Source organism: Pleurodeles waltl, chromosome 6 (assembly GCF_031143425.1).
Source record: "Pleurodeles waltl isolate 20211129_DDA chromosome 6, aPleWal1.hap1.20221129, whole genome shotgun sequence".
NCBI lineage: Eukaryota > Metazoa > Chordata > Amphibia > Caudata > Salamandridae > Pleurodeles > Pleurodeles waltl.
This window is the reverse complement of record NC_090445.1, coordinates 1,182,445,239-1,182,472,205: the sequence shown is the minus strand read 5'-3', so window position 1 is coordinate 1,182,472,205 and position 26,967 is coordinate 1,182,445,239. Positions and strand designations below refer to the sequence as shown.

General features: G+C 46.2%; 1 protein-coding gene across 1 annotated transcript in view; it reads left to right on the top strand.

The window, feature by feature from the left end:
- The window catches only part of ALOX5 (arachidonate 5-lipoxygenase), an 859,090-nt gene that overhangs the window by 450,203 nt on the left and 381,920 nt on the right, over window positions 1–26,967 (top strand). Inside the window, exon 7 of the mRNA XM_069240432.1 lies at window positions 8,429–8,575. Coding sequence (XP_069096533.1) covers window positions 8,429–8,575 — 147 coding nt within the window. The remainder of the gene's footprint in view (window positions 1–8,428; window positions 8,576–26,967) is intronic.

Below are 26,967 nucleotides of genomic sequence, written 5' to 3'. Positions count from 1 at the left end.
AGTGTCATTCCTCTCCATGCTACGGAGTCTGGTCTTAGTGAAGTATGCCTTAAGCTGTATTTTAAGCTGTACCAGACAAACCCCTGCCCTAATGGCCACCCCTTTTAGATGCCAACATGCCTCCCCCATGTCCTTGTCTTCCAGATTTCCCAAATTGCTTTCCCACTTGACTTTCAATGTAGCTAAAGTGGAGTGACTCACTCGCTAATGCCCTATATATATATGCGATATGGCAAGTTTTTATAGGAGGACTACTATTAATCTGGATTCCAGGGGTAACTCCTCTGGTACCCCTTGCCATTTGTCCCTATGACTTGCCAGCACGTGCTTTACCTGTAAATATTTAGAGTATTGAGAAGCAGCTAGAGGACATTGTTTTTGAAACTTTTCGTATGGGAGATGTCGATCTGTGTACCATATATTGCCCAGTTTCGATATTTCCAGTATATCCCACTGTCTCCGCCCATCCAACTTTTGCAAGTCTGCCAGGATTCCTAACTCACATAGGGCAGTCTCCAGTGTTGCCCTATCATCTTTGCCCAACTTTTACGTTGTTTCATATTTTGACTACAAAATCATTTGGGGTCTGTGCCCGTCTGTACTGAGTCCTACTGTACAGGCTACATAAATAGCTGCTTTCACCCAGTCTTTTCCTATCCGCCTGCATAGTCGGATAGAACTAGGAAACAAAGGCCCACTTGTTTACCACAACCAGCGGTGCTGCCCAATGGTACAGCTTCAAAATTGGCTGTACATCCTCCATAGGGATTCCTAGTTAAGGTCAATAGACATATTCCATGGGATTCCACCATCCCTTAATAACTTTCTCGTTGCAACATCCATCAATTGAAAGAACTAATCCGGTACGTCATACATTGTATGTTGCAATATATATAGACATTTCGAAGAGTTATCATTTTATACAGTGGCATTCTAAGTAGTAGGTGTATCGGCAGTTTCTGCCAGGGACTTATATTTGACTTGGATTTTTCCAAGTTCCTCCCAGTGCTTGATTTGTTTTTATCATATCAAAATCTATGTTTCCATCATACTTCAGAATTACAATAAAGTGCTTCGTTTGTGCTTTACTAACTGATGGTATATTTTGTAGAGTTTATTTACAGGTATTTAACTTTTGTTGTAAATAGGAAACAATTCACATCCTGCACCATTTTCTTTCACACGCCATTCACTTCACCAAAAGTGTCACAGAATTCACTTTACAAAGGGCAGTCAAAGAAAGAAGAGTAAACAATAATCTCCATGTTAAAAAGCATAAACAGCAATTTGAGGGAAGACATAACATAACATTTGACTTTTGCCTTTTGAAAGCACAGAAGATGTGACCAGATGAAAATAAAATTTAAAGCCATCTCTATTGCATATTCACCTTCTGAACTCCAGCATGGTTAGTTTGGTGGTGGTGGTTGGGGGGGTGGGGAGGATTTGCTGCATCTCCTGCACCCCTACTTCAAGCACCTGTGCTTGGTGCTGTGAACCATTCTCTGTTCTGGGTTATCACAGTTATGTAAACTCTGGCAAAGGAAAAGGTGGGGCAGAGTTAAGGTTGGCTGGTGCATCTACCTGTCAACTACCCTTAACTGCACAATAAACACTACTGATCTGCAGTGTGACATTATGCAGGCACTGCCCCTTTCATGGAAAGGCACAGGTGGTGTTTGTTCCTTGCACCCTTTAATGCATATATTTTGTCATCCTGCTAATAAGTCTAATATAACCAACATACAAAAGCTGATTTCTTTACTTAGCTTTGTCCTTGAGAGCAACAGGAATGTCTGTACTAAAACAAATTGAATTGACTTGAATTTAATTGAATTAATCATTTGTAAAGCGCAGTTGTCACTCCCACAGGAGCATCCTAGCATTATTGAGGAGCAAGGGTTAGAATGATCTGCTTGAGGCAAGAGAATCCCATCGTAGGAGACAGTTTTCCTGACTGTCAGGAGCAAAAGTTCAAAGAATTTCCTCAAGAGTTTTTTTTAGATTAAAACAAGTCCCTGCTAGCTCAAGGGCCTGAGGGCGAAACGACCAGAGAGAGTAAAACTTTATTCCAAGGTTCCTAACAACCTCCACTGTAGCTGGAGGAAAGGGGGGCTAAGTCTGACCATCATTCGGAGGGAATGAAACCATTTGACTTGCCCAATACCAGAATCCTGGTTTTGTCAGTATTACATTTCAGATGGTTGGCTTGTATCCACTGAATGATAGCAGTTAAACAATTTTAAAGTTCATCTCTGATCCAGTGATGTTTTGTACAGCGATAATATCATTTGGGTGTCGCCTGCGTAGAAAATGTTATCTATTCCAAAGGATGTTATCAAGGAAATCAAAGGAGGCATATAGATGTTGAATACATCCAGGCTCAATGAGGAGCTGTGCTGGACACCAAAGGTGACTGTGGTTTCTTCTGAAGAATAAGGGCCCAACTTGACTGTCTGTGATCAGTAAATAGTGATTTTCACCAGGAAAGGGCCAAACCATCAATCCTACAATCTCTGATGCACTGGAGCAGGATATCATGGGAAATAGTATTGAATGCTGCTGATAAGTCTAATAAAATCAGCACTACATTCTTCTCTACATTCAACATCAGATTTAGAGTGACCTTGAGTTCCAACTGAGCAGATTTAGTGGATTGCTTAGGGTGAAAACCTGATTGCCAAGGGTGATGTACATTGGTCTTTTCCGTGAACTCTATTAGTTGGAGGTGTTAGCCTTAGTCTGGTTTATAATCTAACAGACAAAATATCCTCTGTGTATACTGACTCTATTTTAGCCATACCCCTCTTTCCACAGAGGTATGACATACTGAGTTACAATCTGGTGAGGATATTGCACTCCCTCAATCTACGTTTTTTGAATGCTAATAAAATCTCCAGAGGGATTTAGTTTCTTTGCCACAAATGTAATAATTGAAAGATTAAAGATAAACCAGACTGCTCAGTCTGTGCAGTTCACATATCAGTATTTGAGACATCAGACATTCATAACATCTTTCATGGTTTCATGGTCTTTCATGGTGCAACATAACATCAGATAAATTAAACAAATTACGGACCTCAGAAGGTGGCACCACTTTGTTAGGCCCTTTTGTAGCTATGGGCATCCCTTATAAACTGTAGTCCTGCATGGGACTACATTACAATGTTAATGCTCAGTTTGAGCCCCAAGACATTTTGCAACAGATTGCAAGTTAGGGGTGTGTCCCATAAGAGCTTGTCACGTAGGCTCTCATTATTCTAATGAGACTACTGGATTTGAGCGGCAGAACCGCCTGTGGTGTGGGGGACTGAGTCTGAACTCACTACAGGTGACACCTGTCGACCAAATCTGGGTTTTGCTCTGGCTAACTATCAGTGCCTCATCTCAAGCCGAGAGCAGGGATGGTTAATAAGACAAGCGCATGACATAATTGACTCCTCAAGGAAATCATGGTCACTCGAATTGCGTCCATTTCTCTCAGTTCCATTAGTCTCACATACACAAGGATAGCCAGAGGCAGGATATGTTTCAATAAGGTTTTAATGAAGCAACTGCATCTTAGATAAAAAGCATGTACTGCAATAACCAGGACGATGAAGCATGGCAGGATTAAAATAGTGACGAGGAGAGAAAGCATAAAAATAACGCTACCATGTTGTCACTAAAATCATTAAAATAATTCCTACCTAGGCTATACTAGAGCACAGCATGTTAAGCTCTAATACTGCCATTCAGGTTCCCCTGGGAAGGCATCATCCCTCATACCTGAGCAAGAGGCCTGAAGTCTGCATAAGCAGCTGTTGCGAAGCGTTCAACAATCAGCATACAGTGGTGGTCATCTGGCTGGAATCTCCCTCCAACGTGTATGGGACAGAGAAGTGTTTTTATAATAAAACAGCTGATGTTCTGAGAAAATGTCCCTATGTAAGGATGTGTATGTTTCTATGAACACTAGCGACAAAGCCTTACCACGTTTACTGGCAACCTATCTTCCTGCAGCTTTGAAAAAGCACAGAATGAAAGAAATGTCTTGTTTAAGAACGCACTGATGACCTAGGCAAAGAACAGCTAGATAGAGAGAAATAAAACAAGACCGCAAATGTGGCTACTGTTAAAATAATAAACAAAGCTGAATAAAATATATCTAGGTTAAAGTGCACAGCTGCAGGCCTAGTTTGCTAAAATAACATGCATGGACGTGTAGCTAAAAATGGCTACACAACAAGCTGGTATGCTCAAAATTTAAAACAGTAGAAGGATTCTAAATATTTCCCTTGAATTCTGTTTTATAAGAAAGGGTAGAAAAAATCAGAAAATTTCTCTTTAGGTCTGTTTTACCAGTATGGAAAGAGTATAAAGAGCGGCTCTGGGAAGCAAGGAGAACGCACTCAAAGAACCAGTAGGTAATAATAACACAAATCTTTAGGTCTGAATAGCCAAAAAAATTGCGACAATTTATAAACAGCCTTGGTTCCCAGCACTCAGTTGAGCTGGGCAATTTATTTTCTGAGCAAAGTTGGGTCAACAGAGTAGAGAAAAATGACTCTGCTTGGTGGGAGTTTCTTTTTATCGTAACCTATGCTGAAGTTGTTTTTTGTTGCAATTCAATTGTATTATTAAATCAACAATATCAAATGGACCTCCAGGCCTCAAAGGCCTTCTCAAGATTCTTTTTATATTCCACGTTGATTTTTGAGTTTATAGCATTTGGACCCTTTACTGCTCTGCGTTTGAAACCCAGATAGTCCACCCTCCTGGTAAGCCTTTACTTCCTTCTGTATATAAAAAAGTGATCCCATGTTAGAAACAGATTGCATTACTTGATGTGAGGCCAAGTACTATGCAAACATTCTATTAAGGGAATTTTAAACTTGGCCTGAAACAAAAACCTGAGCTCAGTGACATAAACGGGTACACAGAGAACAGTAACACATCTGATAACATCTCTATGTTACCAATATTAACCCATGAGGTCGCGAAAGCCAAAAAATGCACCCTGTTTGTTTCTTTTATTGGATTTCATACGGTTTTGATGGAGTAGACCATAACTTTACTTTGGTCAAAATTGGGCAGATTGGCTATTTCCCACCCATTATAGAGGGCTAGCCAGTCAATCCACAGAAACATATGGGTTCAGGTTACTCTATGGCTGCATCTCTAGAAGAATAATACCCAACGGAGGGCTAAAGCAGGGCTTTTTGTTGCTGCCTTACTCTTTAGTCTGTATGTGGCAGATTTACAAGATGCCATTAATGACACCCAGTTAGATTATACTCTCTATGTATTCTGACTCTGCAATATGCAGATGACACAATTAGTTTAGGCCACACAGCAGCTGGCTTGCAGAAGACCTTGATAGCCCTCAACAAATACGACACAGAGAACAGACTAACAGCCAATACAAGCAAATCTGTTATTTTAAGTTTTTAGTAATAAACTAAGCAAAATGAAAGGCTGGTATATTGGTTATACTTAAATTGAGGAACATAGGAAACACTGTAATCTAGGGGTTTGACTCAAAGACTGTGACTCACCAAATTAACATTGGGCATATGCCGTATGTTAGCAACACAAAAAGATGATAGACGGAGTGCTGAACAATGCAAACACTCACCCCCAGTCACAAATCTCGGTTTAATCCATTGTTTTTTGCTCACCATGCTCCCTAGTGTTGCCTTTTGCGCCCTAAGTGGCTAGGGTATGCCCTGACGTGGGTCCCTTGCTTGCTGCGCCTCTGGGTTCAAACTAGCCTGGCTGATGAAGGGTTATACCCTGAAACCAGTCCCAGGATGATTGAATCCTATCCAGGGAGGACCTGGCTTGGCAGATCAGGCTGGACTGCTCCCATAGGGAGTGGGGTCAAGACTGATTTACATATGGCTTGGCCTGACTTGGGATGATGTGGCAAGCAAAATAACAATGGATTTAACTCAGATCTGTGACTGGAAGTGAGTGTTTGAAAAGTTTCAACACTACGTCCATCACTTTATTTTGTGATGTTGCCATATGCCGTATGTTGCCTTTTTAATAATCGTGAACCTTCATTGGTCAAACACCTGTATTCAGTAATAAACGCTATGTCTCTTTCATCTATCGATTACAGCCTGGATACCTTCTCATGCAAGTTAGGTCCTTCGCTAAGTAGAACATAGTGTAACTTAAATAGCCAAATGTTCCATCTACCTAACTCTTCATGCCAATTACAAATCAAGCTGGAATTAAATTTGCAGCAACAATCGCTGAAACTGGTCTCACTTTCTGGCTAAATGTTATGTAGCAGAGCACACCAAAGAAATTACTTGTACAGCCACTGTTTGGCATGCACTTTCAAGAGGTCAGGCTAGATTGTCACCTTGGTCACATTTGTTAAATAATGCACTGCGCACTCTACATCTCGAAGCATTGGAGCAGTCGTCAACAAGGATAGCTGCCAAAAAACAGCTAAATGCTTAATCTTTAGAAAGGGACATTAAGTATTTGAACACAAAAAACATTTTTATTATACTGTGGGGACTTTCACCGAAAAGGAATTGCCAAAGTATCTTTCTTGTCCTTTGGCCAGACCAACGAGGCACCTTACCAAGGCTTTTCTAAATGCTGAGGTTCCTGTTGCTAGAGGCTTGAAACACTAATTTGCATTGTGGCCCATATATTTAGGAAAATGATGGAGCGCGGCATTGCATCAAAATTGCCAGCTCTGCGCTCTGTCATTTTCACAATGCAGGGATGCACTGTATTTTATTTAATACAGCACACCCTTGTGTTGTCCCCTTCTCTGGCGCTAAATTTAGCTGCCAGCCGTAACGCAGGCATCCTTGCACCATCGTGCCACAATGTCTGCATTGAGGGGTGTGATTGTTTATGTGGGGGAAAGTGTCCCTTCCTGCACATAAAAAATCACTAATACCGATTTGGCACCTCTGTGTGTGCTGCAGAATGCACCACATTCAGAAGTGCCAAAGCATCATATTGAAATGATTGTTTATGTGCAGGAAGAGACACCTTCCCGCACATAAACAATAATTTCCAGCATTTTGCTCTTTCTATATGTGCTGCAAATGGAGCACACATAGAAAAAGCTAAAAACGAGGAGGAAAGTATTCCTCCTTGTTGTGCCTTGGTAACCCCATCCCTGGGGTGGCTTTAGATTTTGGCACTGCCTCAGATCTAAGAAATCATGTAAATCTGAGGCAGCATCAAAATGCAATGGGTGTTGCTATGCCATGCCACAGCAACACCCATTGCACGCCCCTTTAACGCAGAAAACTGCTTTGGAGGGGCCCATATTTACAAGGAGGCGTAACGCCACAAAACATGCCATTGCATCTCCTTGTAAATATGGAGCAGAGGTTAGTGCCACTGGAGCATCACGTAAAGTGACGCTCCAGTGATGCTCCAGTGGTGCTAGGGGCTCTTAAGTATGCCCCTGTATGTATTCGCTTAGGCCTTTTAGAGAAACAATAAAAATGTCTTAGGCCTCTCAGGTTCAAAAAGGGGTGTTATTTTGCAGTAGCCACTTTGAGATTTGTACTGTGTGGAAGATCCCCAAATGACAATGAATATAAGTATATCGACAGAGCTTTGCTATGATTGAGGGGTGAAGAGCTTGGAATAAATCAGTATTGTGCTTTTTGGTTGCCCCTCTTGTCCTGATCAATCCTCCTGTTTTATACTTGATTTAAAATTGAGATTTTGTTTTACTAAATTGTATACTGTGTGTTTTTTTGCATTTAAGGCATAGCGACTTTTTAATTGAATTGAGATGAAAACAGTGTATGGTTTTAATTCATTCATGATAAGTTATTACTTACTTCCTTACCTCCAAGGGATTCTCACAGTCTGCTGTACATGAATGGCACACCAGGTAATTCCCCAAGAATGTCCTGAGGTCTAGGGAGAGAAAAACAGAGGGTACCTCCAGCTTTGAGCTGCCAGACCCAGGTGCCACCACAACAGTATCCTTCTACCACCAGGCATTGCAAAAATCGCATGGCAGTTACCACCTTCTGCTCTTGACATGATGAGGTTTGGCATGTTGCTGGTGGTAGCAGAGGTGTGGAAAACGTCATATTGATGGTACTAATCCCCCTCCTCCTCTACCTTGTAATTGCAGCAACCTGATGGTATCTTGGTGAAGAGAGCCCCCTCCCCGACCTAAACAGAGACCCCAGTGATTGGATAGACCAGAACTCTGATTATGATAGAACCGGCCTAACTATCCTGCTGGCAGCTGTACAGAAGGCTGATTTAAATAGAATATTGTAAAGCTGCTTTATGATTTGTAATGTAAATGTAAACTCGAATTTCTAAGGAATCTTGTATATGGAAATTGTTTATACAGTAAGTTTTCAAAAGTGTTCTTTATATTTAGAAGCAGGTGATAGTGCAATAATCCACCTCCAAATATGTTGTTTGTCTTCCATAGCAAGGAAACATTTATATTGTGAACTTTAAGATGCTGGATGGTGTCTCAGCAAATAAAACCGACCCGTGTACAATGCAGTATCTGGCGGCACCCATCTGTTTGTTATACAAGAACCCGAAGAACAAGATAGTCCCGATTGCAATTCAGGTCAGTTTCAATACACATTACACTTTGTTTCCAAATGAAAATGCCCACTCTCCTTTAGAAATTTCAAGAGCACATCATATAGATGATATTGTAAATTGTACAAGCTAAACAACTTCCGAGGTGTAATGATTTAAAAGAATGTAGATTTTCAGCATTACTGTTAAGAATAATTTACAAAATAATCTCAGGGAAATTATATGTGATGTTGCTGAAACTGAAATACGTTATTATCAGCTTTATAGAATTCGAAATCACGTGCAATTTTAGGAAGCTGCATTTCTGATTTAAATATTAAAATCTAAGATCAGGTTTGGTGTCGCTTTCGTTTTTAATTCATGTACTAATATAAGGTTGTGCGTGTGAACGTTTACATGAGCGAAATATATTTTGATTTCATTATTGAAATATATTTAGATTTCACTTGTCTTTGTTTGCGCCTGAGATAGAAAGAAGATCCTTAAACATTGGCATTGTAAAACAGGTAACGTTTTGCTCTGGGACATTAAGGTTTTAGGACTTGGGTGACAGCACTGAATTAAAGATCTGGAGGTGGTAGCAATCAGTGTCAAGAGTGGATTTGCGAGGAAGGAACATTCCTCGTAAATCCACTGCTTCATTTGTTATGTTCCAACTGCTTCAACTTCTTCATATGTAATGCTTCATAATCCTTAAATGTCGTCACCTCTCCCTCCCATTCAGGCCCTCATCTTTTTCAAGATTCAGATTTCACTTGTTAAATGAGTTCTAAGCAGCCCCTGGTTCATTCCGAAATGTACAAATATTACATAACCTGAAATAAATAAATAAATACCACACTTTTTCTTCTTAAACGATTGCAATATTTTGGAGAGTGCAGAGGTTAGCCATTATTATGGAAAGACAATAAGCTCGCTAAAAGTATACAGATGTTACTCTTTACTTGAGCAGTTTTGTGATGTGAAAGCTTAAAAAAACATAAGGACGTGTGCCCGTCAGAATCTCAGTCTACCCATTTTGTTTCAACTTTTTTTTGTTTTTCATATTCGCTGAGTTTTATGGCTTGGTTACAAGGCGTCTGCCACACGTGCTCTGTTTAAAATAGGGTCTCTCGTTGCTCCAAGAGAAGCCTATAGGAATGTTTTAAAACTGTCTTAGGCGGAAGCTCAAACTTAGGAACTTAGGCACTCATTATGACATTGGCAGCAAATGCTGCTTACCGCCACAGTGATGGCCCCCAACATACCGCTGCAGTGGCCAATATCCGTACGCAATACTATGTCACACACACACACACACTCCAATCTGACAGAATACTGACACATACAAAAATCCACCGACCAAAGGTCAGTGCTAAAGTGACGGTACCAACACCCATACCGTTACGCCAGCAAAACAACGCCTACTACATCATGACCCACGAATCACCATGGCGGACATTCAACGGCGGTAAACCATTGGCGGTTCACACCGGCGCCATCAGAATGGACACCCAAATACTAAACTGCACAACATTGGCCAATACCAAACACACACCTGACACTCATACACACACAACACCCAACCCACCCACAGCACTATAAAACACACACCCACATCACCCACAACCCTTTACAAATACAAATCATTGCCACCAGACTGACACCAAGACCACTGTGACAGCTAGACACACACACCACTTACACCTATCCATCCCTCATGCACCCCACTTCACACACCCAACCACAGTACCCAACACTCACACACTTACACACAACACCCACGTCAATACAAAGGCACCCCCGTTTCACAGATGAGGAGTTGTGGGTCATGGTGGAGAAAATAGATAGCGTAGAGCCACAGCTGTTTGGAGGACAGGTACAGCAAATATCCATTCCCTGGAAGATGGAGCTATGGTGGAGAATCGTGGACAGGGTGAACACTGTGGGACAGCATCCAAGAACAAGGGACGACATCAGGAAGAGGTGGAACGACCTACGGGGGAAGGTGCTTTCCATAGCAGCAAGGCACCAGCTCGCCATACAGAGGACTAGTGGTGGACCCCCACCTCCTCTCCCACAGCTCACAGCATGAGAGGAGCAAGTCTTGGCATTACTGCATCCTGAGGGACTCACTGGAGTTGCTGGAGGGCTGGACACTGGTGAGTCAATATTTATTACTTAGCAACCCCCATACCTGCATGCCATCTCACACCCTCACCCTCACTCCCATCATTCCACTCCATCCCACACACTGCACCTACACATATGACTATCCCCAATGTCCAGCCCTGCATGCAATCCCAATGCATGGACAGCCCTCCCAGCCCTGCATGGACACCCATCACTAAAGCATGCAGAGCAAGGGGGAACTAACAATCCCACTTTACATCAATATACACAAACCAAGGTGGCAGTGCAACAGCATTGATAGAGGGGAAGCTAAGGATGTACACTATGTCACAGGCATGAAGCATAATACATCACTTCCATCCCCGCAGGTGCCCCAGCCAATGTCAGCGGAGAGGAGGTGCCATGACTATCCAGTCCTCCAACAGAAGATGCCCCCAGTTAGGACAATAAGTCTGGGCTTCAGGATCTGGATCAACAACCAGGCCCATCAGGGACTACTGAACAGTCGGTCATCCCAGCCCACTCACAGATGACTACAGAGCCTCCCCCATCAGTATCCAACACCTCAGCACCCACCCAGCATCCCCACACCTCTGTCCCCAGAACACATCAATCAGTAGTGTGCCCACCTGTACAGGGACCCCAGTCCACACCTTACACCCAAGACAATCAGGGACCTAGGGTCAGTGGCAGTGGGCACACCGTTCAGGGGAGAGAGGCAGAGGGGAACAGGGACACTGGGAGGAACGCTGTGCGCCAGGGGGAGGACAGGCCCAGGGAACTGATTCTCCAGGAGGCACTCACCAAGATCCTGGGTGCCTACAACAATCGCAGGACATGATGGGCCAGATCCTTGACAACACGCAGGAGAACAAGCGGCTGCAGGAGGAACACCATCTGGAGATCAGGGAGGACTTGCAGGCTGTCAACACCACCATGATCTCCATAGCAGGGGTGCTGGCAGACATGGCCATCATCATGAGGGAATCAACAGTATACCAGCGGGCTCCTACCACTAGCCTTTCTATTGGGCAGCCTACCACCTCTGCTGCAGCTATTGGGCAGGAGGCCCCGCCACAGGACACAAAGGCCACCAGCACCCCTCCCCCTGCAGAAGGTGAACCACCCGCAAACATTCCCTGCGACCCAGACAGAAACCAGAGACACTTGCCAAGACCACCAGCAGGAAATGAGAATCTCCTGATTGTGCCCCTTGTGTCCCACCCTGTCACCTTGTCCAGTTTGAACTGCCTTTGCTCCCTTTCCTTTGGCCCCTTGGACACTGCACGTGTGCTACAAACAGACTGGAACAATACCCTGGACTTTCCTCTACCATCACCCCATTCCGTTGCACTTTACCCTCAATTTTATAGCACTACAATAAACACCCTTGAATACAACTTGACTGATAGTATTTTATGTGTTGAGAATGTGCATGTAGGGGAACAGTCACATCTGGTGCAAATGATATGAACACTGTGATAGCATCCAATTAATGACCTGTAGCTGTCTGCAGTAATCACATCAGGACACTATTGTTATATCACCAACATCTGTTAAATGACATGCTATAAGTGACAGTAAGTTTACATGCAAAGGAAGCAAATGCCATCATGCCACAGTCACACAGATGAAATCAATATTCAGAGCAATGATCAGTTCCACTGTCTCACCTGTGTGTCATTGGAAGTATTGATGTATAACTGATGTCCTGTTGTCCACATCCTCATCCTCTGCCTCCTCATCCTCACTGTCCTCAGGGTCCACTGCTACCACAGGGGCATCTCCAGTCTCCTCCTCCTGCAGAAAAGGCACATGTCGTCTGAGGGCCAGGTTGAGCAACATAAAGCATGCCACTACTGTCTGGCAGACCTTCCTGGGTGAGTAGCACAGGGATCCACCTGCCAGATGGAGGCACCTGAACCTGGCCATCAGGAGGCCGAAGGTCCTTTCAATTATTCGTCTGGTTTGCCCATGTGCCTCATTATAACGGTTCTCAGCCCCTGTCCTGTCATTCCTCACAGGGGTCAGGAGCCACAATAGGTTTGGGTAGCCAGATTCACCTGCAAGAAGTGAGGGACACAATGTAGCCTTACACAATCCTATGGGGATAACACCTGAAGGCATACACTGACATACAGTGGGTGGGGACTCTGGCTCACCTATTAGCCACACCCTGTGCCTCTGTAGTAGAGCCATCACATTTGGGATGCTGCCATTCCTCAGGACAAAGGCGTCATGCACCGACCCAGGATACTTAGCAGTGATGTGGGAGATGTACTGGTCCACCAGGCACACCATTTGCACATTTCATTGTGTGGAAACTCCTCCGATTCCTTAACACCTGTTCATTCTGGCGGGGGGGGGCAAATGCAATATGTGTACAGTCAATCGCCCCAATAATAGAGGGGATATGCCCCAGTGCATAGAATCCTGCCTTAACAGGGGGAAATCAATGTAGCTACACATGTGCTTCACCAGGGCAGATAGAACCCTTGCCAGCATAATTGAGAACATTGGCTGTGACATTCCTGCTGCCAAACCCACTGTCACTTGGAAAGAACCAGTTGCCAGGAAATGGAGCACTGATAGCACTTGCCTAAGAGGGGGATCCCAGTGGGTTGACGGATGGCTAATATAAGGTCAGGTTCCTGTTGGGCACACAGCTCTGTGATTGTGGCCCTTTCCAGTCTATAGGTGAGTATAATGTGTCTGTCTTCCAGCGTAGCCAAGTCGACAAGGGGTCTGTACAGGGGGTTTGTCTCCTCCCCCTATTCATCCGCAGCGGTAGGTATCTAAGGGACACAAGAGTGAGTAGGCTGTCACAATTTGAACAATGAAACCACCACCTCAGCGTATATACAGCATCAATGTGAAGGGACAGTGGAAATGGCAATGTATGTGCTATTTTAGGCAATGTCACAGTTATGGTTTATCTGATTGTTGTACAACACCATGAAATGGCGACTGCCAGTCCTGTATCTTGGGAGAGGTGGAGGTGAGGTAACTCCGCTGACATTGGGCGTCATGGCGGAAGGCGTTTTTGAACCACCGTGCAATTCCTCATTGGCTAATATGGGGCTCTATGGAGTACAGTGGCCAATGGGGATCAGCGGCGGAGGTGACGGTGTATACCGCTGCGGACGTGACTGCCATTTTCTTTCAAAATCCTCACTTGTTTCCTGACTTTACACAGGACGACACCTACACTGCATGTGCTGCTGTGACCTGTGTCTGGAACCTACCATGGCCCGCGTGACTGGGAAAAGGTCCCCTGCCTTCACTTCGAAGGAATTGGAGTGACTGGTGGATGGGGTCCTACCCCAGTATGGACTTCTGTATGGGCCTCCAGACCAACATGTGAGTACACCCTGGACACGATGCATATGGAATGGATGCATGGGGATGTGTGTGTGAGCATTGCATCATCAGGGGGGATGTCTGGTGTAGGGAACATGGTAGACGCCAGACGAGGTGTGTGCCAATGGTGATGGAAACGGGATTCGTGAGCCATATGTGTGATAGGCTGGATTGTATGTGTAATGGTGTCCTCCTGTCTGCATTCCCTCTGCAGGTCAGTGCCCATCAAAAGAAGGCATTGTGGTGTGTCATCGCCAAGGGCGTGCGGACCCTGGGGCTATAGAGCAGGAGGAGCACCCACTGTAGGAAACGGTGGGAGGACCTGAGAAACTGGGCATGGAAGACTGCTAAGGCCCAGCTGGGGATGGCCTCCCAATGAGGAAGGGGTGCCCCTCGGAACCTGACCCCCTGATGGACAGCATACTGATGGTGGCCTACCCAGAGCTTGATGGGCCGTTGAGGGAATCACAGCAGCCACAAGGGGGTGCGTACAGTGGGCATTACCACAATAATTGGCAGGTGGCATGGGATTCGGGTGCTGCGTGTGAGTTAGTGGGTGCCCCATAATGCCAGGCCAGACATTGCAGCGTGATACAGCTCAAGGGTAATGGGTGTATGGCAAATGCAGGTAACCTAGCTTGTTTGCATTCCATGTCAGTCATGGCTTTGTGGGTCCCAGGAGGTGCACAGTTGGCGGTGTTTGGCCCTAATCTTGCTATGGCATCTACCCAAATCAATGGCAGTGCAATGCATAGTGCTCAATCCTTGTCCCTGTATGTGACAGTGCTGTGTATGCCAACTGTGGTGTTGGTGCAGTAATTGACCCAGTGTTCCCTTTCTCTCTCTCCCCCTCTTTTATCTTCTGTCATCCTGTCCATGTGTGCATTAGCATCATCTGGCGGAGGAGCAGGTGCACCAGCAACAGAGGGAGCTGCATCCTACAGGACTCAGAAGGCAGATTCCACCGACGCTGAGGAAACCAGTGGGATAGAAGGCGAGGGGAGCAGAACGGCTGAGACAGGAGGTGACAACATTGACTCAGAAACCTCCTCCGATGGAAGTTCTCTGGTGGTGGCGGACACCTTTTTGACCACCCCAGCTGCAGGTACAGCTGCCACCCCCGTACCAGCCCTCCCAGTCACCCCAGGCACTTGATGCCCTGCCCCATTGAGCCCTTCTGCCCTGAGTGAGGAGGCTATTGACCTCCTGAGATCCATGTCTGTAGGGCAGTCAACCTTTGTGAATGTCATCCAGGGACTGGCATCCCAGATACAGCAATGCACTGCATTCCTGGAGGGCATCCACGGTGGATTGGGGGCCCAACAGAGATCGATTTAGGCTCTGGCCTCCTCTCTGATGGCAGCCATTGTCCCTGTTCCTACCGTCCCCCCTACAACTACCCCTTCTCAGTCCCAGTCTCCAGAACCCCAAACCATCCAATGCACACAAACAGATGAGCATGCACACAAGACAATACACAAGAGTGGCACAATCAAACACAGGCACCATACTTCAGTCCACAAGCACTCACGCAAACACCAGTCAGTTGCACACACAACCACATCCACTGCCTCCACTGTCTCCCCCACTTCCTCCTCCTCCTTCTCCAACTCCCTCACAGTCACATCCAGACTCACACCTGCACTGCTTCAACATCTACCACCAGCATCACCACACCAATCAGCACACATACCTCACTTGCAGACACCTCCACAACATCCATCCACGCATCCCCTGCGTCCTCTCCCACCCTGTCTGTCCCCCCCAAAGGACACAAACGCAGGCACTCAGACACCCACCAGCTATTCACCTCACATCAGCACACTCCCCATGCACCTGCATCCAAGTCCAGCAGAAGTACTCCTCCAACAACCATTCCCTCAACCTCCTCTCCCATCCCTCATGCCACCACACCGTCCCTAACAGGCTTTTCCTTGCCAAACTTGACCTCTTCCTCCCATCCTGCCCGCAAGAGCAGGGTCCTAACGACCCAGCTCCTCAGCCAAACAGTCCACGGGGACAATGGAGGAACCTCCTAGTCGTGGAGGCAAGACAGTGAAGGATCCCACTCCACCAGCCAGGAAGGAGAAGAATCCCACTCCACCAGCCAGGAAGGGGAAGGATCCCAATCCACCAGCCAGGAAGGGGAAGTATCCCACTCCAACAGCCAGGAAGGGGAAGGATCCTACTCCACCAGCCAGGAAGGGGAAGGATCCCACTCCAACAGCCAGGGAGGGTAAGGAACCCTCCCCTCCTGCCATGAAAGTGAAGAAGCCTTCACCTCCAGCTGAGACACAGCAGCCCTTGCCTCCAGCAGAGGCTGCCCAGGAGGCATCTTCCACAGCTAAGACATAGCAGCCCTCACCTCCAATGGAGGCTACCCAGGAGGCACCTTCCACAGCTGAGACACAGCAGCCCTCACCTCAAGCCGAGGCTGGCAGGGTACCTCCACCATCACCAGTGGTCACGGAGCCCTCACCTCCAGCTGAGACGGTGCAGCCCTCACCTCCAGCAGCAGATATGTAGACCACCCTCCAGGGACTGCTGCACCTGGAACCCCCTCCAGAAGCAGTGGTCAAGTCCCCCACCTCAGAGACTGGGACCTTGCATTCCCCAGCATTGAGAAATGGGCATGGTGCCCCCTCCAGAAGCAGTGGGAAAGTCTCCCACCTCAGAGCCTGTGACCTTGTACTTCCCAACATTGGGAAATGGGCATGGAGCCCCCTCCAGAAGCAGTGGGCAAGTCCCCCACCTCAGAGACTGTGACCTTGCACTCCCCTCCCCAGCATTGGGAAATGGGAATGGAGCCCCCTCCAGACGAGTGGGCAAGTTCCTGACTTTGGCTGAGATGCCCCCCTCCCCCTGAGGTGCCTGCCCACTTCAATAATGATGCCCCTGCACAGTTCTGTGAGGATGTTGTCAGGAAATGAGTTGGGCTTTGGACTGTGCCCTCTGGCCATGTGAGCCCTTTGTACTTTGGACTGGGCATTGGCCCTTTGTGGACAATTGTACATATCTGGTTCATGTGGTGGCTTTTGCCTTGCTAATACATTTTCATTACTTCCGAACCGTAGTCCTTGTATTACTATGCCATGTGTCATGTGCCACTGGTTTACATCTGCAGCTAGTTGTGTGTATAGTGTTTATGTGTCTGGTGTGTGTGTGTGTGTGTGTGTGTGTCACTCTCCTTTTCCTCCCTCCCTCCCTTGTGTGCTTAGGCGGCTGTACTCACCGTCGTCGTCTTCGTCGGCGTTGGTGTTCCTGGTGGAGCATGGCGTAGAAGAGCATCGGTAAGACTTGCAGTTCCGGTTCCATGGCGGCGTTGTTCTTCTCTGTGTCTCTGATGGTGAGTCTTTAGTCTTCTAAGCAGTGTTTCCGCCAAGCTTTTGATGGCGTTGGTTCTGCCCCGGAAATCGTGGTGGATTGCAGGTTCATAATATGGTGGGCAGTACCTTGTCTTCCACCAGGCTGTTGATGACTACCACAGTGGTGAGTGGTGTTAACGCCCTGGCGGATGGTGTGGTACATTGGCTGTCTATGGGAGTTCTCACTGCCTTGGCCTTAATTTGGAGGTAATTACCTCCAGCCTGTCGGCGGTATTTCTGCCACTTTATCACTCACCGCCAATGTCATAATGATCACCTTAGTCCCGTATTTAAGAAAAATGACGCACAACTGAGCTAGTGCAGTTGTGTGTCAAAAAAGTTACAGCGAGCTAACGCCTTTCCCTAGCACCACAGTGGCGCTAAGGAATGGTTAACATAACAAAAAATTACTCTAACCTTTGTGACATGCCATAAGTAAAAATGACGCTAATGCTGCAAAAATGGCATTAGAATGTTTTGATGCACATTTATTTAAGCAACACATGTTAGTGCAGTATTTAACAGCATTAGAGTTAAAAACAAAAGTGTGTGAGCAAGAAAAAAAATTGGAAGACAAGATGGAGAATGCAGTCAAGGAGAAACCCCAGGGAGATCCCAATAAGCCAAGTACCAGCCAGGAGGGTCCAGCAAAGTTCCAGGAGAAGGAGAAGAGGAAGCAGAAGTGTTGCTTTAGTGAGGAGGAGAATGACATCTTGGTGACGGAACACCAACACTAGCTCTTTGTCACCTCCAAACTGCCAATAGGTAGGAGAGATGCTACATGGCAGGCAATAGTAGATAAAGTCAACAGCATGGCAGAGGTGAAGAGGACTGTCACTGATTGCAAGAAGTGCTTGCATGATTGCAAGCGCAGAGCTAAGGAGAAACTGGCCAGGAACTGAAAGGTAACACTGCAGACTGGAGGTAGAAGTCCTGCACCCCAGGAGGACCTGTGTGAGCTGGAGGAGATGGTGGCAGTGGTCATCCCGGAGGAGCTGGTCACTGAAATCGCAGGACAGTGCAGACTACCAAGAACTACCACAAATGTAGGGTTAGTTGCAGGGGAGGGCTATCTGGAATCGCACAAATGGCGGAAGGGGGAGGCACATAGGACACATTGAATGTATGTATAAGGATTGCATCGGGTTACATTGGGACAGAATCAAAAGGCCCCCATCCCCACAGAGCCTCACTTACTGTGGCTTAACACCACCTTGTAAATATGGCTCCTACCCATGCAGCACTTTGCTTGGAAGGGGCGTGCAGTCAGTGTGGCCGTGGCTGTGCTACAACAACAACCATTGCATATTGTTGTTACCCCAGATCCAAGACAACATGTTCACCAGAGACTGTGACTAAAGTAAACCCCACCCCAGGGGTAGTGTCAGGATGGCACAACAAGGCAAACTGCCTTCCATCTTCCTTGTGTCATTGCCCTTCTCATGTGTTCTGCATCCTGCAGCACACATAGAAATGACACCTTGCCATAATAGATTGTTTATGTGCAGGAAGGGACACCTTCCTGCACATAAACAATCTATCCCCTCAGCACAGGCACCCTTGCACTATGGTGCAAGGATGCCTGTGTTTGTGCAGGGAGCTTAAATCTGCGCAGGCGCTGAGGGAAACGCAGGGGTGTGCCATATTCCAAAAAATACAGCGCTTCCCTGCGTTTCAAAAGTGGCGCAGCACAGTGCAACTATTTTCGCCACTGCGCCACTTAAGAAAAAATCAGGGCCTCAGTGTGCAACATGTGGTACGCAACCCGCACAGGGTGGCCCAACAACAACTCTCACACACCTCCATGTACCATTAGAGAATGGGCACAAAAGTTAACTTATACAACATTTGGAGCATGTCTGTGATCATTATTTGTGCTGCTGTACAAGTAACTAAAACTTCACCATATAACAGGGTTGTCGTGTTGTGTGAATGGTTGGTGTTGTGCATAAAGGGACACCCTCATCCGTAAGAACAGACACAAGCAGCATCAATGTTGCACTATGGGCACAATGTCACTAGCCCGTAATGCAACAGTACCATCATACAAATAGTTACCAATGTGGAACCAAGCTGCCCATTCCCCTCGTGCCACCTTAACAAAGTCTCAAAATGAATGCTTTGATCCACATTGTACATCCTTACACCAACATATGCCTGTGGCAGATGTGCTGTATGCAAGGAAATGTCCTTATTGTAGGGAGGGGCGCACTAATGGGGCTGACAATCAATTATGGTTGCACTGTGCCATCCAATTAGCACATGTGTGAGGACTGCTAAACGCAGATGACAAAGTAACACAAGCATTGTAAGCAATGGACCTCCCTGTGCTGTGCCATCATTCATGGTGCCAATGCAGTAAAGCACCAAAATAGTGACAACACTCATTACACCACTGTGGACATGTCCACAATGATGAATAGGAATGTAAATGATGTGCTACCATGCCTGCAAGGAATATGGTGGTGTGGGATCAATGCACAAAATACCTTGAAAAGTTGCCGCAGGTGTGATGAACAATGCAACACACAATTAACAACTACAACCTGGGGTTTGTAACATGTCACTGAGCCTCTGGTAGCAAGTAAATGATGAGCCATGTCAACAGCCACTACAGTCAAATCTTATACATTTAACGCCACACACTAAACATTGTCCCCCCCACCCTTTTAAAAACAAGATACAACTAGGACACCATTAACTAAAGCTACACATATACTAACTTAACCTATATCCTAAACAAATATATATTTTTTTGTAATTTGTTTATTTATTTTATCATAGAGCCCCATACATAACCCCCCACTCAACCTCCCCAAAACTCAAAAAGATACAAAAACCCACCCCTCACCTATACTTACTTAATCCTACAACTAACCGAATTTATGTTACCTGACCTATCACTACGCACCTAAAACCCACTAAAATGAATTACAAAATACAAACGGAGAAGGGAAGGAAATGGGAGGCTGTGAATTTACATTATTACAGCTTCTTCAGCTTATTTTTGCAATATGTCAGCAATTTGAAATTGCGAGCATTGTCCTGTTCAAGTTTGTCCAATCTCGCAATAATGTCTGCCTTGTCCCCCTCATGTCTGCCTAAAAGTTGGAGGATGTGGCTGCTGCAGGTGGCTGTTGAGGTGGCTGTGTTGCCATAGGTGCTGTTGATGTGGAGGGGGTTGGACCAGCTGAGGCACCCCTGACCCCTGATGTCGTGCCTGATGTGCTTTGCAATTTTACGGCCTTTTTAGGAGGTCCCCCATGTGGAAAGGCAATCTAAGCCCCCAATTACTTTTCCTGTCTATATCTCCTGCCCTCTTCTGGGACCCTGCCTGTACCTCCATGATGCGGTAGAAACGCTCTGCCCTCTTATTAAAAGCACGTTTCTGTGCTGTGGTCATAGTAGCAGCTAAAACCTGAGGCGAACATGTGTGGGAAGGTGGCCTCTTTCTAGCATGGTTACCCCCATTTAGGCCTGTTTGTGAGTGTGTGTCAGTGCACACACTATTTCACAGCCATCTTTCACTGCACCAGTTAACTTATAAGTCACCTATATGTCTAACCTTCATTTACTGAAGGCTAGGTGCAAAGTTACTGTGTGTGTTACTGTGTGTGAGGGCACATTAGCAAAGGTCCCCCCACGTTGTCAAGGGCCAATTCCCCAAACTTCGTGAGTGCGGGGACACCATTATAAGCGTGCACTACATATATGTCAATACATATATTTAGCTTCACAATGGTAACTCCGAATGTGGCCGTGTGAGGTGTCTAAGATCATGGAATTGACCCCCCAATCCAAATCTGGTATTGGGGGGCAATCCTATGCATCCTGGAGGCTCCACCAGGACTCCCAGTACTGCCAAACCAGCTCCCTGAGGTTTCCACTGCAGCCCCAACTGCTGCCACCTCACAGATAGTTTTCTGCCCTCCTGGGGATTGAGCAGCTCAATCCTAGGAAGGCAGAACAATGCATTTCCTTTAGGAGACTGGTCTTACATCCTCTTCCATTGGAAATAGGTGTTAGAGGCATGGGAGGGGTAGGCTCCCAGAGCCTCCGTAAATGCTTTGAAGTGCACGAACGGTGCCTTCCTTGCATAATCCAGTCTAAACCGGTTCAGGGACTCCCAGTCCCTGCTCCGGCGTGAAACTGGACAAAGGAAAGGGGAGTGACAACTCCCCGGTCCATCACCACCCCAGGGCTCCTCCAGAGTGTCCCTGGCGTTAGCCATCTTAGATTCCAAGATGTGGGGACCCTCTGGAGACCTCTGAGTGGCCAGTGCCAGCAGGTGACGTCAGAGACCCCTCCTGATAGGTGCATAGCTGGGTAGGTAGCCAATCCCTCTCTCAGGGCTATTTCGGGTCTCTCCTCTGGGTGTTTCCTCAGATTCGGTTTGCAAGATTCCTCCAGGACTCCTCTGCATCCTCTGCTTCAGCTTCAGACAGTCGGATCAACTGCAGACTGCTCCAAGAACTGCTGTAACTGCAACAAAGTATCCAGGATGACTCCTAAGACCTGCAACTTCAGCTCTAGTCAGCATTTGCAGCAGTTTCCAAGGTGTGCACGCTCTGAGGACTGCCTGTCTCCAGTCTGCACCAGAAAAACCGAAGGAATCCCCAGACGAGTGATGGAGTCACGTCCTTGCTTCTGCAGGCACACTTCTGCGACGACAACAGGTACTCTGGAACTCCTCTCCTGACGACGAGCGTGCCCCCTGGAACACAGGTGGTGGACGGAAGTGACCCAGACTGTCCAAAGGTCCAGCAGTCCAAATTTGGAGCAGGTAAGAGCTTGCCTCCCATGCTGTGACAGTACCCCTGTGCACTGCGCCTTCTGCAGCTCCTTGAGCTTCGGTGCACAGCGTAGTCCAGGTCCCCAGCATTCCATCCTGCAATGCACTGTTCCCTGAGATGTTCTCCGGCAGCATGGGACCTTTCAGTGTAGTGCTGGGACGACTGCACTTTGCATTTTCTTTGTCACCGTGTTCTGTGACTCCCATTGGTGCTGCCTGGTCTTCTCAGGGCTCTCTGAAGTGCTGAGAGCCCCCTCTGTCTCCTCAGTCCGAGCCCAGGCAGCTCCTTTTTTACGCAAACCACATACTTGCTTGAACCAAAGCTTGTTAGCGATATCCAGCGATGCAAACAGCCTGCATCCAACAACTCAACGTGGGACATCTCCTGCGCCACTCAGGAACCCACAGCCATCATCTTTGGTGCACTTCTGTACTTTTCTTCTGACCAGAGAATCCACTTTTGCACCTTTTGCTATGTGGGCAGGGGCTCCTATCCTTCCTGGACTCTTCTTCGACTTCTGAACTTGGTGTCCTCTCTCCACAGGGCTTCAGGTCCAGGAATCTATCATTTGTTGCTTGCAGTCTTGCTTGGTTCTTGCATAATCCTTTATCACGACTTGTAGTGTGTCCTGAGGAAACTTAGTGTACTTTACTCCTGCTTTCCTGGGCTCTGGGGTGGGGTACTTTACTTACCTTTGGTGTTTTCCTACTCTCCCAGTGTCCGTCTACACACTACACTTACCTGGGGGGAATTTGTCATTCGCATTCCACTATTTTAGTATATAGTTTGTGTTGCCCCTAGGCTCATTGCAATCTGTTGTATTTTCTACTGTTTGCACTATTATGTGACTGTTTACGTAACTGAGTTTGGTTACTAGTGTATATATTGTCACTAAAATAAAGTACCTCTATTTTTGGTAACACTGAGTATTGTCTTTTTTGTGTATAAGTACTGTGTAACTATAGTGGTATTGCAGGAGCTTTGCATGTCTCCTATTTCAGCCTAGGCTGTTCTGCTACAGCTACCTACTGACAGCCTAAGTTGCTAGAGCACTGCCTACATTTCACTAATAAGGGATAACTGGACCTGGTATAAGGTGTAAGTACCTTAGGTACCCACTACACACCAGCCCAGCCTCCTACAACATGGCATCAAATACTGCATTGGGTAGAGGTAGAACAAACATGCAATGTACACAGCATCCTCAGATGACACATGCAATCCACCAAACATTCCACAACAATGTCAATTACCAATTGAAGACTAAACTTCCTATCAGCCATCTACAGTATCATGTACATGTCACTGGGTTAACAGCTATCCATTGTTGACCATAAGGGCCCAGAGGTAAGTGAACTAGTGCCTCCTTGCGCCACATTTGTGTCATCATACTTGTGAGGATCAAGTGGCCCAACAAGCCCCAAATCCCTGTGCCATAGTCACAAAGTGGCACAATGCATGCATTCCACCACTTTTACACCCCTGGCGCTAATTTAAGCCTTGGCCAGTCATCATGGATGCAAGGTGGGGTTCACCTGGTAGAAGGGCAGGAAAAATGGCACCCAGAATTCTAAGGAATACCAATGCATCATACATGTTTTCTTCAGTTAACACCTGCTCAGAGCAGGAGTTACAAGGGGGCACACCATTGCTCCAACGGGCCCCTATCTACAGTTTAGGGTTAGTGCCCATATCGTTTGCCCTAAGCCTGAATAGTACATTTATATTGTTTGCAGATTTTGTACCTATTGCCCCCTACCCTGTGGCATGGTGTGCAAAATTTCTTATTTGGCGCACATATGGTGGCTGTATGGGTGCCCTAATGGGCACATAAAGAGTGGTGCTGCACTGGGTGCAGCAACAGCATTCCTTCTTATCGAACTACCTGTAAAAATGCATGTTTTACATCTCCTAAGTCCCAGTTATACACTCAGCTTCCACATTCTATACACGAGTGATGTGACCAAGCTCACTCACAGTTATCATGATGGGTAGATCATGTTGGTTAATCTGCACACATCTAGTTTGCCACAATCCGTAGACATGTCCCACATCCATCTGGAGCAGAGTTGAAATCTCATTGTGTACTCAACTGACTGTTGCCCAGCACAATAAGGCTCCTTGCACACCTGCTTTCTCACTCAATTTCTGAAGAGTAGTGAGGCACTGGTGGTGCAAGTGTCTCCTTCATAGGCCCCCTAGAGGCCTCAACACATGTACATCATTTAAGCCATGTCCTGAGTAGCTTAAAGCAACGAGTGGCACACAGTGATATTAATGGGCTGTGACAAATATGTTACAGGCATGCTAATCAGTTAAACAGCACGTCTGACACATACCTTGACTGACATAACTGTGTATGTGGGCATGCTTTCCTTTTTCGGTTGGCACTTGTGCAACTATCAACTTGATCTACATCCTCAACATTGCAACAAACATGATGTCAATACCCTAACATGATGTCAATACCCTAACTCAGATGATGTTATCTAATTGGTCACACATGCCATTTCAAGATTGCATTGCACCCATCATACACCCTCACTAAAAATCCTGAAATGACACGTGATGCACAGGGTGACACTTACTGGCTGCGTCGAGGTCTTCAAACTGCGACACCTCTCCAGTGTGGAGGTCCACCTGCAAGACATGACAGAAACTCATAGCTTAGTGATTGTTGACAATTAGGAGCATGGACAACTGTTACACATTCAACTTGTTCAGCTGAGTAAGCAAGTCAACTCTGTTTTAGGACTGAACAACTGACAACCATTACATTTCTGTCTGTAAGACAAAGGGCCAGATTAAAGAGGCCCTGCACCACCAAAGCGTCACTTTCTCTGACAATCCTGTGGTGCGTTTCACTGCACCATATGTACAAGGAGCTGTTATGCTGCTTCTTGTAGAGTAATGGCTCCATATACATATGGGGCAGCATGACATAGTATTCTGCATTGTTGCAGTGGCCGTCCAATCACAACACCCATAGTATTGACCCTGCCCCAGATTTTTAAGACATCGTACTTACTGCCAACACCAAAAGACTAACAGCCCAAGGGTGGTGTAAGCAAGGCAAAGAGTTGATGAATGCTTTCATACCTCCATGTTTCTTGCCTCTTATATGTGTGCACCATTTGAAGGCACACACAGAAGAGGTAAAATGCTATGGATATTTGCATAGGTGTAACTTCCTGTACATTTACAAAATAACATAACAGATGTCTTGGCACTACTAGGTAGGCTGCATTTTGTAGCACACATAGAAATGGCATATCGCCATTGTAAGCTGTTTATGTCCAGGAAGGGATATCTACCTCCACATAGACACTCCCCTCAACACAGACACAGTTGCACTGTGGTCCAAATATACATGTGTTGGCTGCTGAGTTATGTGCCGGTGCAGACGGAGATGCAGGCCTGCCCCGTACTCTAGGTAATACGGTACAGGCCTGTATTTAAAATTCAGTGCAGTGCTGCTGATGTTGGCACAGCACTGCACTGCACCTGTTTCTCACACATGTGGCTCATAGTTATCACACAAGAACATGCACAGATTTGTGTGGCAGGCATATGTACATGTTTCAGATACAGGTATATCACAATTTAGGGGGAAATGATACTGGGCATTGGCTAAATCATTAACTCTTGTAGTTGATCTATCTGAAGAAGCAGGCAACCACTCAGATGCTTGCCTGTTTTCAGTCAAATAGCACCCACACATACCTCCATCACGTACATGCCATATGTAACATATGACACTCCATGGTGGATGTCACGACACTGATGTTAAGATCCCTGTCAGTATGGTTTCACTTGGCATGTTTGGCAACATACATGAATATGCTACACCTGCAAAGTGGAAATTGGCTTCTTGATGACAAGGGAACAGCCATGTAATCAACCAGCCATAGGTTGACTCCAACAAAGGAACAGTGTAACCAAGTTGATGGCAAGGCTATATTTGTTGGGTACCACCTATAGCAGAAATACACAGCTTGCATTACGTAGGGCTGATTCTGCCACCAGCAATTCACACTGCCACAATGATTGCACATGTCAGATTTTTGACATCTGGTTAGGTAGTAGCTGTCTCCTTTGGAAATACTACCAAAAACAATTAGACACAAATGTAACATCACAAGGCAATCACTCCTGCTTACATTTGTGTAACTTTCATGTCACTCTGCACATACATGACTCTCGGCACACACACACCCATGGCTGACAATACTTCTGCGTCATGTTTCCCATCACTTCAACCTTAATTACCCCATTTACACAGTAGTAATGACCATGATGGGCATGTAATTTTGTGCAAAGAAAACATGTACCCTTGCACCATTCCACATGTGTGTCTGATATTTGACACTGTATGGGGTATATGTGATACACAATCTACACAAAGAGGAATGTGCAATTTGTCTGCAACCAGTGCATAGCTAAGCTCTTTTAAATGTCGTTTGCTTTAGACACTAAACTTCCTGTCCTGACCCTTGACAAAACATTCTGCAGTCAACTTTATGTTCCCCCGTCATGCACATGCAAATAAGGATGTTGCAATGCAAAAGGGGTACTTACCAACTGGTCCACCAATGCGAATCACCAGATGATCCAGTAGATCTCCCTCTCATGCAATGAGGTCTTCCCAACGGTGTTTGATTTGGTGGTGGTGGTGAAGCACCTTGCCCCACCGCAGCTTCTGTGCCTCAGTTGTGTAGCCCTGGATGACCCGGCCACCCATACTCAACATCATGGGGAGGTAGTGCTTGACCAACCAGATGAGCCCT